At 53.8% G+C, this 13,387-nt stretch overlaps 1 protein-coding gene across 1 annotated transcript in view; it reads right to left on the reverse strand.

The window, feature by feature from the left end:
• Positions 1–7,111: 7,111 nt before the first annotated feature.
• The window catches only part of Adgrb2 (adhesion G protein-coupled receptor B2), a 35,742-nt gene continuing 29,466 nt past the window's right edge, over positions 7,112–13,387 (reverse strand). Inside the window, exons 25-31 of the mRNA XM_042677212.1 lie at positions 12,460–12,631; positions 12,057–12,152; positions 11,690–11,729; positions 10,471–11,090; positions 8,446–8,481; positions 8,039–8,134; positions 7,112–7,576 (exon numbers count right to left, since the gene is read on the reverse strand). Coding sequence (XP_042533146.1) covers positions 7,391–7,576; positions 8,039–8,134; positions 8,446–8,481; positions 10,471–11,090; positions 11,690–11,729; positions 12,057–12,152; positions 12,460–12,631 — 1,246 coding nt within the window. The 3' untranslated portion in view covers positions 7,112–7,390. The remainder of the gene's footprint in view (positions 7,577–8,038; positions 8,135–8,445; positions 8,482–10,470; positions 11,091–11,689; positions 11,730–12,056; positions 12,153–12,459; positions 12,632–13,387) is intronic.

Consider the following 13,387-nt stretch of genomic DNA (forward strand, 5'->3'; position numbering starts at 1 on the left):
CGGGGGCCCAGTCCCTCACTTGATCCCTAACAAGAACAGAGTGGAACTGGACCCAGCCCAGCCTTGGGCCTTGTCCTGCCCCATGTCTCCCTTTTGCTGCCCAACTGGACTCAAAGCCTCTATGCTCAATGCTTCCCTCAAGCCCCTCTCCAGAACTGGCATGTCAAGGGAACACCACTGTGTATCACTGTTGGCCACTGAGAGGAAAGACCCAGGGAGCCTGAGCCTCCCTGGCCCACGGGCGCTGGCCTCAGGGCTGTCCTCACTTCTCTCATGGTGGTGTATTTCGCACATCCCATCTTTCCCTCATCCACCTAGTTCAAAAGGACAACAATTCCGTATATAGACCTGAAGGAAATTAGACGCAGTCCCCAAGAGGGAGGAGAGATGCTCTCTCCAGAAACAGGATTTAGGAAACTTAGACAAAGCAGGGGAGTGATTCTTGGGGGCAATGGCATACTGGATGGCTCAGGCAGCACCCCCACATGCAGGCGTCTCCCCAAGCCAACTCCAGGCCAAGCTCAGCCTCCTCTGGGCTCCAGCATCCCACCCCACTCCCAGTACATGTCCTGGGTGGGAAGTGACAAATGAGCCTGAGGAAGTGGGGGGAGGGGGCTGGCAATCGATGGCATTAACATGGTGCCCAAATTAAATATTGACTTTCTTGGTGGACTCTAGGGACTCTTGGATTGATGGCTGGAGCTGTGCAGTGCCACCACAGATGGGGACATACCAGACTGGAGCAGGCCCCTCGGGAAGCTGAGGACTGTGGGGAGGGCTCTCCACTCTTCTTGCTTGCTCAGGAGCAGGGGTGAGGATGCAGGTCGGGGATACTGTGCTTATATCTCTATTGCCTGCCAGGAAGCCTCCTCATGGAGACAAGTTCCCTCCTCCCAGAAGGTCTTCGAGTCCTGGCTTTGTGGAACACTCCCTCCCCTCTCCCCTCCCCACCAGCACACCCCTCATTCCTCCTCCAGGAACAGTGGCTGGCCTGCAGCCCAGCAAATGAGCGAAATCAATCTCTGTGATGGCACCCATTACTGGGACTCAGGACCCTGTCTCCCAGGGTGGTAGGGCTAGTTATTTTGGGTCTGTCATTATGTGGGATCTGGGAAAGGAAAAGGACATCTCCAATGAACTCACCTTCATGGCCTACCAGAGGTCCTGCGTTTTCCCTTCCCTATTTCGAGCTTTACTTCTAGAATACTCTATTCTACCTTCATTTCTTCACCTCCCACTCAGCCCACTCCAATCTAGCTTCCTCCTATGTCAGCCATGTCCCTAGCTCATCTTCTATGCCCAATCTACCTGAGAGGCTGATGGTTCTATTCACTGTATGGACTTTCTCTCCCAGAGGCCAGCCCCCTCCCAAGCCCCACCCTTGTGTCTAACTGCTGCATCTCACTTGATTACCTTCCCCTTAACAATTTTTTTTTGGGGGGGGCAGGGATTTAATTCAGAATCCCATATTTTGCCACTTGAGCCACATCTCCAGCCTTTTTTTTCTGGATAGGGTGTTCTACCTGTGCCCCATTATGCCCAGCCACTGCACTTTTCCTTACAGCTGGGATAACAAGTGTGTACCCCTGTGCCCAGCCATTGATTGAGATGCCATGGCTGTCCTTGATCTATAATCTCCACCATAGCCATGACTGTCTTATTAAAGTGTCCACGGTTAAACTCATGATTGTCTTCCCTGAAGCTGGTCTTTGTCCTGTGCCCCTAAACCAATGGCATGATCATCCATCCAGGCAGGTTAAGACAAAAGCTTGAGTCATCCAACTCCTTGCCTATGTCCAATCCACCTGAAGGGCTAAGGACTCTACCCACTACATAGTCTGCCTTCCTTCCCCCACTTCTTCCTATGGACAGTTACCTTGCTGGTCTCTGCAGCCAGTCTCACTGTTCAGCCTCTTTCCAATCCATTTCACTTCCACCAAAAAAAATGTTACTAAGAGATAAATCTCATCATTCTCGATTCTCAATGCCCTTACTTGGCATCTTCTGAGTTGTAAAAGCCCAAACCCTAAAGGGGTCTCCCTGATCTAATACACATGTGCCTTGAGGAGGGGGCAGAGAGGGTATCCATCTTCCTGGAGTGAGGACAAGGAATATGCAGGGTACTGGACCTAGAAAACCCCAACTGCGGGCCCCTCAAAGCTGCCAGAATGGGTGTGAGGAAGTTCAGAGGGAAGAGTCCAGACTGGCCAAAGTCAGCAACAATCTACCCCAGGCCTCCCTCGGACCACCCTGGCCACCTGATTTCCTTTTAATTGCTAACCAATGAACGTGAATTAAACCCAATTGAGTCTTAATGTGAGTATTCAAATGTCAGCCCTAACCTGCTTCCCCTCTCTCAGGGGTTGCAGGTTGGAGGGGAGAAGATAGGCTGGGAGGAGATGGGAAGGCATACACATCCTTCGCCTAGCCCTCAGGAGGCCAATGCCAGCCCACAGGTGTTCTCTCGGTCTACTTCCACACACGGCCTCTGTGTCCAGCAGTATCCCTGGAACATGGAGATCCCAGCTGACTTGGGACTTCCTTCAAGCTGGTATTGGGCTAAGGGTCCTGGGAGGACCCTCCCTGAAGCCCAGTGAAGTAGGTCATAGCAGGTTACTCATTTTCACAGAGGACAATGAATGCACTTTCCCAGGCACTGCCAGTGCTTGGCCTGGAGCTATACTGTCTGGTGTGCTCAGAAGGCATTGAGATTGTGTGTTTGTGTGTGTGTGTGTGTGAGAGAGAGAGAGAGAGACAGAGACAGAGACATGCATAAGCAATGTCAAGAACTGAGTTAAAAAATGCCAACACCCGGGCACTGGTGGCTCACACCTGTAATCCTAGCTATTCAGGAGGCTGAGATCTGAGGATTGTGGTCAAAGCCGGACCGGGCAGGAAAGTCTGTGAAACTCTTATCTCCAATAAACCACCAAAAAACTGGAAGTGGCGCTGTAGCTCAAGTGGTAGAGCACTAGCCTTGAGCTGAAGAGCTGAGGGACAGCGCTCAGGCCCAGAGTTCAAGCCCCATGACCGACAAAAAAAAAAAAGCCAGCTATTTTGGTAATGTTTATATTGATTATATGTTATAATATTTGTAATGTATTGGATTAATTACTAAAATTAATTTCAAACTTAAAAATGGCTATTAGAAAATTAGATATATCATTCTGCATTGTACTTTTGTGGATGCTCCCAGTACCTGCTCTCCTGAAGGTAGTATGGTCCCTCTACCCAGGCCCCATCAGTCTGCAAGGCAATGAGAGGCTGCAACTGAGCTTGACTGGGCCTTGGTCTTGCCTCTTATCTTTGTCTTTTGGGGGAGGGGAACAAATCCTGTTGAGCACCCTGGATAGCAGCCAAGTTGGGGTCAAGAGTAGTTGGGGCCCAGAGTTGGCACTGAAACCAAAGGAGGAATAACTTGCTGGAGAAAATCATCTCTATAAAATACTCCCTGCATTTTGGAGATTGAATCTAAAGCCTCACACACGCTAGGTAAACACTCCACCACTGAGCTTTGGCTGGGGGAGGGCTTGCCTAGAATGCACAAGCCCTGGATTTGATCCCAACCCCTCAGAAAAAGTTATGCTCAGGATATCCAGTGAAGAAGGCTGGGTAAGGATTGTCTCCATGTCCATTTTGCAGATGAGAGGACCAAGGACAAGTTCTGTGCATTCCATCCTCTCATTCTGCAGAAGTCCCAAGGCCAACTTGCTGAGGCCTGGCTGAGAGCACACACCCATCCAAATGGCCATACACAGTAGTAGCCATTCTGTGGTCAGTGCTACAGTGACAGTGTGTGCCTAGGCTGTAAGGGCCCCAGGAAGTAGCAGCTGTGGGGCCGGGAGATCAGGTACAGCATCACGGGGGAGTTGGGGATTTCTGAACTGAGTCTAAAAGGATGAAGGACTGCCAGTTGCACAGGAACTGAGTTTGCTCATGTTAGAAGGAAAGGTACAGGCACAGGCACAGAGGAGAGAGGAATAGAAAGGTACACAAGGGCTACACTGCCAATGACTATGACTTCTAGACTAATTCTAGGACCCTGGGCATCCTGGGCCAGAAGCACCCCCATAAGGTTTTCAGAAGACCTCATTTGGGCCATGTGCCTGAAGGTCTGAGGTGAGTAAATAAAGGGATCAGTGAAGTAAGAGATGCGAGCTCAGGAACAAAATAGCAGGTTGTTAGAAATCGGCCTAAATGGGAGGGCTATCAGGCCAAGAATAAGGAAACTCAAAAAGACACACAGCAATCAGTGACTAGGAGGAAAGCAGGGACTGAGGGCAGGTGGGGGTCACAGCCCCAGCAAAGTCCTGGAACACAGAAGTGGCAGGTCTCAAAGCTGTCAGGGGCCTCTACTGGAAGCCGTGTCCACTGATGGAGCAGCATCAACCAAGTGGACATAAAGCAAGAAACTATAAGAGGGGAGGGAAATGTGAATCAACACTCTACCCTAGAGAGTCCTAGCCAGTGGAGGCTAGGGCTGGGCAGACAGGAGCCCAGGGAAAGGCACGAATTCTGTTAGATGGTGGCACAGAGAAAGGCCTGGCCAGGATATGGAATGGGATCTGCTGGCACAAAACCAGGAACTGGAATGTTGTTTGTGCAAATCTATCACAGCCTTTTAGGAACAAGCTCCCTGATTTGCAGACCTGCTCCCCCTTTTCCTCCCAGGCTCCTGAAAGGGCTGCCAATCACAGTGCATGGGACTAATCAGAGCCTTTCCTTCCATGGAGGTTTTCTACTTGGAATTCAAGAGAGAAAAGATTATTCCTCTCTAGAGACAAGAGTGATGGGAGCTGGGAGGGGAATGCCTGGTAGGCAGGGGGATAAGGATGCCTGCCTAAAAGAATGATGATCCTTTCCTCCCTGCACGCGCGTGCGCGCGCGCGCGCGCGCACACACACACACACACACACACACACACACACACACACACACACACACACACACACACACACACACACACACACACACAGAGACCGAGACAGAGAGGCAGACAGACAGACAGAGACAGAGAGACAGAGACAGAGAGACAGAGAGAAAGCCAGGATGGAATAAAAGAATTCCCGGGCTGGGAAGGTGGCTCAGTGGTAGAACGCTTGCCTTGCATGCATGAGGCCCTGGGTTCGATTCCTCAGCACCACATAAGCAAAAAGAAAAAAGCCAGAAGTGGCACTGTGGCTCAAGTGGTAGAGCGCTAGCCTTGAGCTGAAGAGCTGAGGGACAGTGCCCAGGCCCAGAGTTCAGGTCCCATGACTGGACCCCCCCCCAAAAAAAAAACAAAAAAGAAAAGAAACGAAAAAAGATTTCCCTTTGGCCCTAGGCCCTAGCACCCAGGACTGGTCCCACACATTCATGGCTATCTTTGTCCTGCATGTACTTTTTTTTTTTTTTTTTTTGGGCGGGGGCTGCTCCTAGGGCTTGAACTCTGGGCCTGGGTGCTGTCTCTGAGCTGCTTTTGCTCAATGCTAGCGCTCTACCACTTGAGCCATGGTGTCACTTCCAGTTTTTTGGGTTAATTTATTGGAGAGAAGAGACTCATGGACTTTCCTGCCAGGGCTGGCTTCAAACCATGATCCTCAGATCTCAGCCTCCTGAGGATTACAGATATAAGTCACCAGAGCTTGGCCTTGTATGTATTATTGAGTGAGGAAACTCCCTTGGGCCTAACTGACATCAGATCCTGCCCACTCTTGGCTGCATCCCAATGTAGTCACTTAGAAGCTGTGTTAGGGCTGGGAAGGTGGCTCAGTGGTAGAGTGCTCGCCTTGCACGCCTGAGGCCCTGGGTTTGATTCCTCAGCACCACATAAGCAGAAAGAGCTGGAAGTGTCACTGTGGCTCAAGTGGTAGAGCACTTGCCTTGAGCTGAAGAGCTGAGGGACAGCGCCCAGGCCCAGAGTTCAGGCCCCACGACCAACCAAAAAAAAAAAAAAGTTGTGTTAGTGTGGGCAAGTCATGTAATCTCTCTCTGCCTCACTTTCCTCATCCATGAAATGGGACAGTCACTATGCCTGCCTGCAAGCACCAGATGTTGAGTCCTTTGTACACCTAAATGCTGAGGGAGGGAGGTAGAAGAGTTGTAGAACACAGAGAACTCTCTCACAAGTCCTTTGACAATTGCTTGCAGGACGTGACAGGATATGAATGGGCTTCAGGAGAAACCTGTACCGTCAAGGCCTACAGAACCATTCTCCTCCAGGAGGCCAGCATGTGGGAATACCTCAGCCTGGTGGGCCAGACCTCCTTCCTTCAGCCTCTCCCAGGCTCCTGCAGCACCGAACTCTTCCCTCAGCTTGGTCTGTCAGGGTTCCTAGGAGGGGCCCAGAGGTGGACATGGTGCTAAATGCCCACAGCACCTGTGGTCTCTGAAAACTGTGTTCTTGCTCTAGTAAAAATCACAGCACACAGTGCAAGATGTCTCCACTTGCTAATCTCTGCTCTCCCTTCGTGGGTGCCCTACGTTCAAGTAAAGAACACAGCCCAGCAATGAGTCTGAGTCACCTCTACCTCACTCTCCCTAACCCTTGGCCTGCCTGATGCCTGAGTCCTTGCAGCTCCACTCAGGTCATGAAGGTTAAGTCCCAAGATTGATGACCTCCACCAAGCATGGCCTGAAGCTCCAGTAGTACCTCTGAACCGGACTTGAGGAAATCATTTCCCAGCTCAGGCCTCATTTTCCATCCAAAACATGGGCAACCTAACTCTGTGAGGGGCTAGGGACCATGTGTGTGAAGCTCATAGCACCCACATGACCCCCACCCCTTACAACAAACTAGCCAGGGAGTCTGTCCCCATGCCCTAATGAATGGTAGCCACGACTGTGACAGCCACCAGAGAATGCCAGTCACAGGGGCTAAATAGCACATTCTTCCTTCTCAACCCAGCCCGCACCCAGGAGGGGATACATGCAAGGCCACACAGGAAGTCAGGGTCAGAGCCAGGTGGCCCCTCCCAACCTGGGTGGACCTGACCCCATTGCACAAGCTGCCAAGACCGATTGAGGAATAAAGTTGGGGTTCTAGGGCTGGGCCGTCACCTGGGGGAAGCAAGGAGCTCAGCAGCCAAATCCACAGAGTGAAGTTTATTCCCAACAAAGTTCCCCTCCCCCCTCCCCAGCCCAGGACAGGGACCGACAGGCGGGGGCAAAGACAAGGCTCTGAGGCTCCGGTGGGTGACTGAGGGGCCTCTGAGAAACAAGGAGGAGCCCTGGCCCCCAGGCCACATGGTATCTGGCTCCTCCTTGTTGGCCCCCCCCACCAGGATGAGTCCTCCATGCCTCCTGCCCCGCCTCGGGAGGGGGAGGGGCGCTGGCTCCTGGGTAGTTCCAAAGTGGAGTGTGAAAATAGAGAGATATATATTTCTGTGCAGTGGGCAGTCCGGCATGGCACTCACACCTCTGTCTGGAAGTCACCTTCCGGTGGTTCTGCGGGCTCCCAGGCGGCTGTCCGGTGCAGGGCCAGCCGTTCTCGGGGTTTGGGGGGCAGCGAGCCCAGTGTCATAGATTTGAAGGTGCTCCAGCTCTGATGCCGCCGATGCTGAGACAGGCCAGGACGGTCCCCAGGGCTGGGCTTCTCCTGTGGGGGGAGCCAGAAGAGCCCATGGTGAGGGCCTAGGAGCCTTCACTAACAGTACCAAACAAACGGAGGAGACCCCAAGACATTGCCAGCATGGCCCAGCATGGCAGGGCCATCAAGTGTTGAAGCAGCGTTCATACACAAATGCATCCCCTCCTGACCTCTGTGCAGGTGGCTCCTGTCTACCCCCTCTCCCCGTCCCCAATGGCTCATCCCTGCTCACTATCCACAACACCCCCCCCCCCGATACCCAGGGTGGCCCCACAACAGTTGGTCCAGCAATGAGGAGGCCTCTGGAGGCCTCTGTTGAAGCTATCCAGGCAGAGGAGGGCAGGTTACAAATTCCCCAGAGCCCACTTCACCCCAGTACTTATTCGGGACTCGCTCAGCTGTCACACCCAAAGACGCATGCCACTTCTTCTGTTGTGGGAACCACAGGAAAGGGTCAACAGGGAACCTCACCTTGGCTGCAGACTGGCTGCGGTAGCGGTCAAAAGTGTGGAACTTCTGGCTGAGCTCGTGGTAGAGTTCCGAGTGCCGTTTCCGGGTGTGCATCACCTTCTAGGAGCCACTGGGCGTCAGAGGAATGCTCCTCTGGGCAGCACTGCGGACCAGCTCAGTCCCCTCTTCCGAGGGCACTCAGCATCCTGGGCCCCAGATCCCTGCCGCCTGCTGGCCCCTTTGGAACCAGGCTGGCTCTCACCTCACCCCACTGCTTCAGGTTTGTGCAGGAGGAACAGTGAGGAAGACCCCACGGAAACCACAGGCTTGGGGGCCTGGGATTGGACTTTGCCAAGGTGCCTGAGCCACTTTTAGGAGTGAATCCTCCAGACAGGTGCCCCACCCGCTAACATACGCACATGACTTACCTCAAAGTCCAGATCTGAATACCGTAGCTTCTTACGCTGGAGGGAGCAGTAGGAGGCAACAAAAGAGAAGACAGCTTTTCACCACAGGCAGAACTTTAGATAGAACACAGGGTACCCACACCTCCCCCCAACCCAGGCCCTAGGGTTAGGACTCATAATCAGGGCAGCCCTTGGGGTTGTGTGCTACAATGTGCAAGCACCAGCAGGCAGGTGCCACTGGGAGCTCACACACACCTAGGTCAAACAGCATATGGTAGACCCCTGACAGGGCAAGGACTCCAACTCTCACACCAGATCACACAGCAGCCATGGGTTCTCTGTGCCTAGATTCCACCCCTCTAACCCTGCCCCTTATCTCTACCAGCCCCAGGCTCCCTTCTGACTGTAATTCTCTATTTGTCTTGCCAACACAGACTTCGGCCTTTAGAAACCTTCCTTGGACCATGCCTTGCCTCTTGCCCTGCCAGTCCAGGCCCTGCCTCCCTGGCCTCCACATCTCCTCACCCTGTCCTGAAGTCATCCAGCACCACTGAAGGAGATGTTAAGAGTCAGAATGCTGTCACAGGGAGGAATCATGAGTCTAAGAGCAACTTTCAGGGGAGTCAGGGAAGCTAAGGCTAGGAAAGGAAAAGGCCATGCCATTGGCCCCAGGCTCTCACAAAGAAACCAGAACCATGATCTGAATTCCCCAAGTCCCAACCTGGTGGACATGTCACCACCCCTGGCCTGGTGATACCACTCTGGTTTTCTTACCTTCCTGCCTGCTCTGCCTATCCTAGGCCATTATGCTCTGCCTCGGCCCCTCCCCTGCCCCCTCCACACCTGTCCTCCCACGTGTAGCCACTCTTCTGCCTGCCTGTTGCACAGTGCAAACACAGACCCATGTCTGCATATTCACCACCCATCACCATTGCCCACACATCGCTGACCCTCTTAAATGCAGCCACAAGCACTGTTTCCTCCCCCCAAAGAGCCCAACACTGTCTCCTTATCAGTAACCCAGCCACAGACAGGTTTCCACAGAGCAAAACCTGCCACATAACTGTTGACCCTTTCCAACACTGGAAACATCTTTTCTGTCTTTGTTACACCTTCTTACTTTTTGCCATCTGTGACAGGAGCAGGCACCAAATGTTCAAGAAACATTTTAGGAGAAAAACTTCAACTTGTGGCCCCTCTAGCTGCTAACTTCATCTTGTTTGTGTACAGGATAGGGAGCAGATTTCTGAGGTCAAACACAAGCAGCCAATCATGTCTGAGTTAGGACTCTGGGCCTCTTTCCTTATCCACATCCTCCGCATCCCTCCAATTAAGAGCTCTAGAATGTTCCAGAGTTCTACAAGAGTCACTACCACCTGCTTGTTCCCAATGAGCCTTTGCAGGAATCAAGCTGGAGGGAAAGCGTACATGGACAGCAGGGCTACAGAACGGGCTTATATTCTCTCTGGAAGATGCCCTGGGCAGTGCCCTGGGGCTGATTTAGCACTACTGACCCCCAATTGTCTAACATTTCCCTTTCTATTTGTTCTACACAGAAATAAACAGCTTACACTCACTCCTTCAGACAGTCCTACAAAGAAACTGCTATGCGATCCTCGCCTCGTGCACAAGGAAGCAGAGGCTTAGAGAGATCTTGCCATGTGCCCATCAGGAGACTGGAACTCAGAGTTGTGTGGCACAGATGCCAGGCATGGCCCCTATTATGTGGCTTCCCTAGCAGTACAGCACCTTGCCTGAGTCTCAGTCCCTTCAGAGGAGGCCTCATCCTAACCAGTCACCCCACAGTCAGCATCAGGCAAGAATGAAGATACTGAGAAGTGCACCCTGAGGCGTGAGGCCCCTGTCCCTCGGAGGAATTCAGGCACACCAAGATGTTACCCGGAGCTGCAGTGGATCCAGTGACTGCACGAGGAGGTGTTCCGGGGCACCTGGCAGTGTCCCTTCCTGGCTCCCACCCATGATTCAGACATGGTCTCAGGTACACCTGCGGGCAGAGCCCTGCCTCAGGCCCCTGCAGTCTCTCACCTCCAGTGAGCCCAGTTTCATGGTGGAGCCAGGCACCGTGCGGGGCATGGTCCTGCTGCGCTCCCCTGGCTCGGGCACTTGGCGAGCGCTGGGTGTTGGTGGTGGCGGTTGGAAGGTCATTCCATAGGGGTTCTGTAGAGACCCATAGGCAGGGCCCAGCCCCATGCCCGAATGTTCCACAGACAGGAAGCTGGGGTAGCCTTCAGAATGGGTGATTGCCTTGGCAGCCCGCCGGGGGGTCCCTTCTGGTCGGGCTCTCGGGGCCTCTTCACCTCCTGCCCCTCCACTGCCAGGCTGCAAACTCAAAGTCCGCCGGGGCAGTACCATGTAGTCCCCCTCGGAGCCTGGCTCAGTGGGCCGAAGCCAGGTGAGGTCCAGCTGCTGCAGGCCACCCTCCCCACACATATACACAGGGTTGGTCTCCTGAGGGGGCGGCGGCTCCCCCAGGCCTGGGGAGGCTGCCATGGGCACCAGGATGTTCCCAGGCAGCGGGGAGAAGCTGAGGCTACTCTCGGGACCCATGAGGCAGGACTTGGGCTCTTCATCCTCATCCAGCGACAGGCGGGACAGTGTGCCTGTGATGGTGGATGGGTTGCAAGTGTTGACCTCCTTGAACAGAACTGGGGGTGGGAGGGGAAGAGAGAATGAGTCTTGAGGAGCCCCCAGATGCCTTTGCCCAGGCTGGGCAGGAACCAAACCCCCGAGCTTTGACTGGCAGGGAAACTGGGTACAGATGGTTGCCACTCTTACACACACCAAATGGGATAGGAAGACAACTGGCTCCGAGGCCCACAGAGAAGCAAGGCAGGAAACAAAGCCCCGGTGCTCTAATATGGGTCCCAACCTCTCCCCACACCCCTAAGGGAGCATCTCTCTAGAAACCAGGACTAGAAAGAGACTCTGGTAAGAGTCATGGACATGGCATGATAAGCAGGAGCTCCTGCTGTGCCCTAAATTCATGTCATTCCTACATCCCCGACCTGCCCAAGAACAGTGGCATTCTCCCCTTTACACGTATGTTGCCTGAGGCTCAGATAGAGAGGGTGTTTCCCTGGAGGTGAACGGTAAGCAACTTTCAGCCTGAATCACACTCAGGCCTATCTGATGCCAACGCTGGACTCCAGCATCCAGGCCTCCATCAGGGCTGCCCACAACAGGCCTCAAGTTCCCTTCTTGCTTATCCCTGGGGCCATTCTCAGTCCTACCCCAGTAGACTCACCTGTTTGACAAGCCAGATCCACATCCTTTTCAAAGTCTGACTATAGGCGGAGAGGGAGAGAGCAGGTGGGCAGAGGAAGGATCAATGTATCAGAGTGGGAAGGGACCCAGGCCCTTCCCCACACACCTCTTCCCAGTCCCCTACTGGGAGGTGCCACCCACAGCAATACAGCCCAACAGCTCCTGAGGCAGAGGAGGCACTGAATAAGGGGAAAGACTCATCTGATTTCACCCAGTTTTCAGTGGTCAAATCCAAATCAAACCCAGCATCTGTCCTTGTCAAGGATGGAAGGTGAGCAGCTGAGCGTGGGGGGGGAGGGTGGTAGTGGTGGTGGTGGCGGTGGCAATGCTCAGGCCTCCTCACTCACCAGGATCTGCAGCTGCCCATTCTTACACGAGTCAGGGGAGTCTTCACTCTCATCAGTCCGACACACGCCCATCTGACACTTCACCACATCCTGCACCTGGGGAAAGAGGGCAAGAGGAAGAAAGAACGAGTCTTGAGGAGTTCCCTACAGGACTCTGAACATAAATTAGATATACCTCCCACCCCAGGCACCCAGGTAGGAATAGAGAGAAAGACACAAATCCAGCCTGAAGCCCTAACACCTGGACTGGGCTATCAGGGAGATAACCCCAGGAAGCTAGAAGGCCAGGCTTCCCAGGCTACCAGCCTTTCCAAGGCCAGGGCCGCTCCTGGTCCCCCAGCAGGGAGAAGCCAGAGCCCAAACCCAGTGTGGCAGGCTGGCAAGGCAGGAGAAGCCAGCCCACCTCCCGGCGCAGGAAGCAGTGCACGGCCGTGATGACAAAGCCCTGCGCAGAGTTGAAGACAGCAAAGAGGGCCTGGAAGAGGACGGAGCGGCGGTCTGTCATGGCCAGGACAGCAGACATCCAGGTGAGCGCCAGGAGGGGCAGCACCACACAGGAACTCCAAAGTGAGGCCCTGAGGGGATAATGGAATAGGATTTGTCAGAGTGACACTCCATGAGACAGAGTAGCAGGAGCCTAGGCCTCCACTGGGCTTGGGGACTGGCAAGGGCCCACATTCCCAGACCTTAGGAGGATCCTCAAGCAAAAAGGGACCAAAGAGCCGCAGCCAGAGAAATAGAGCACAGGGACAGACAGCAGAGAAGTGCAGGGCAGAGCAGGGAGCAGGAGAGGTGGGAAGGATGGACCACAGACACAGGAGCACTGAGCCAAAGCAGAAGCAAGATCAGGGGAAAGAGATGGAGAAGATGTCAGATGTGGACATGGGGAGTTGCAGGCCCCAACTTGGGGAACTTGGAGAAAATGCAAACGCCCGGGTCACACACTGGGTAGGCTGGGGAGAGGAGGAAAGGACTAAAGACAGACACTAGCCACAGTGAAGAAAGCATGAGACTGACAAGAGGCACCCAGAAGAAAGATCAAACAGGCAGAGCATGCAAAGGATGCCAGAACAAAAGTCCTTGGAGTGAAGATGGGGGCCAGGGCCAGTGAGGAGGAGGCCAGCCTCCCAGCTTCCCATGGAGGAACGATCAGCTGCCTGTGGCTGCTCAGAGCCCTGGGCAGAAGGATCCTAGCTGGGGTTTGACAAGCCTACATATCCCTGGCTTCCTTGCAAGGGGAGGGCAGAGAAAAAGGCAGATGAGCCCTGGCTTTCAAGCTGCTCCCCTCCCACACCTGCTATAGCCCACAAGGGACAAAAGGGTCTGAAGCC

The sequence above is a fragment of the Dipodomys spectabilis genome, unplaced genomic scaffold, assembly GCF_019054845.1.
Source record: "Dipodomys spectabilis isolate Male_0828 unplaced genomic scaffold, ASM1905484v1 ptg000002l, whole genome shotgun sequence".
In the NCBI taxonomy this organism is placed as follows: domain Eukaryota; kingdom Metazoa; phylum Chordata; class Mammalia; order Rodentia; family Heteromyidae; genus Dipodomys; species Dipodomys spectabilis.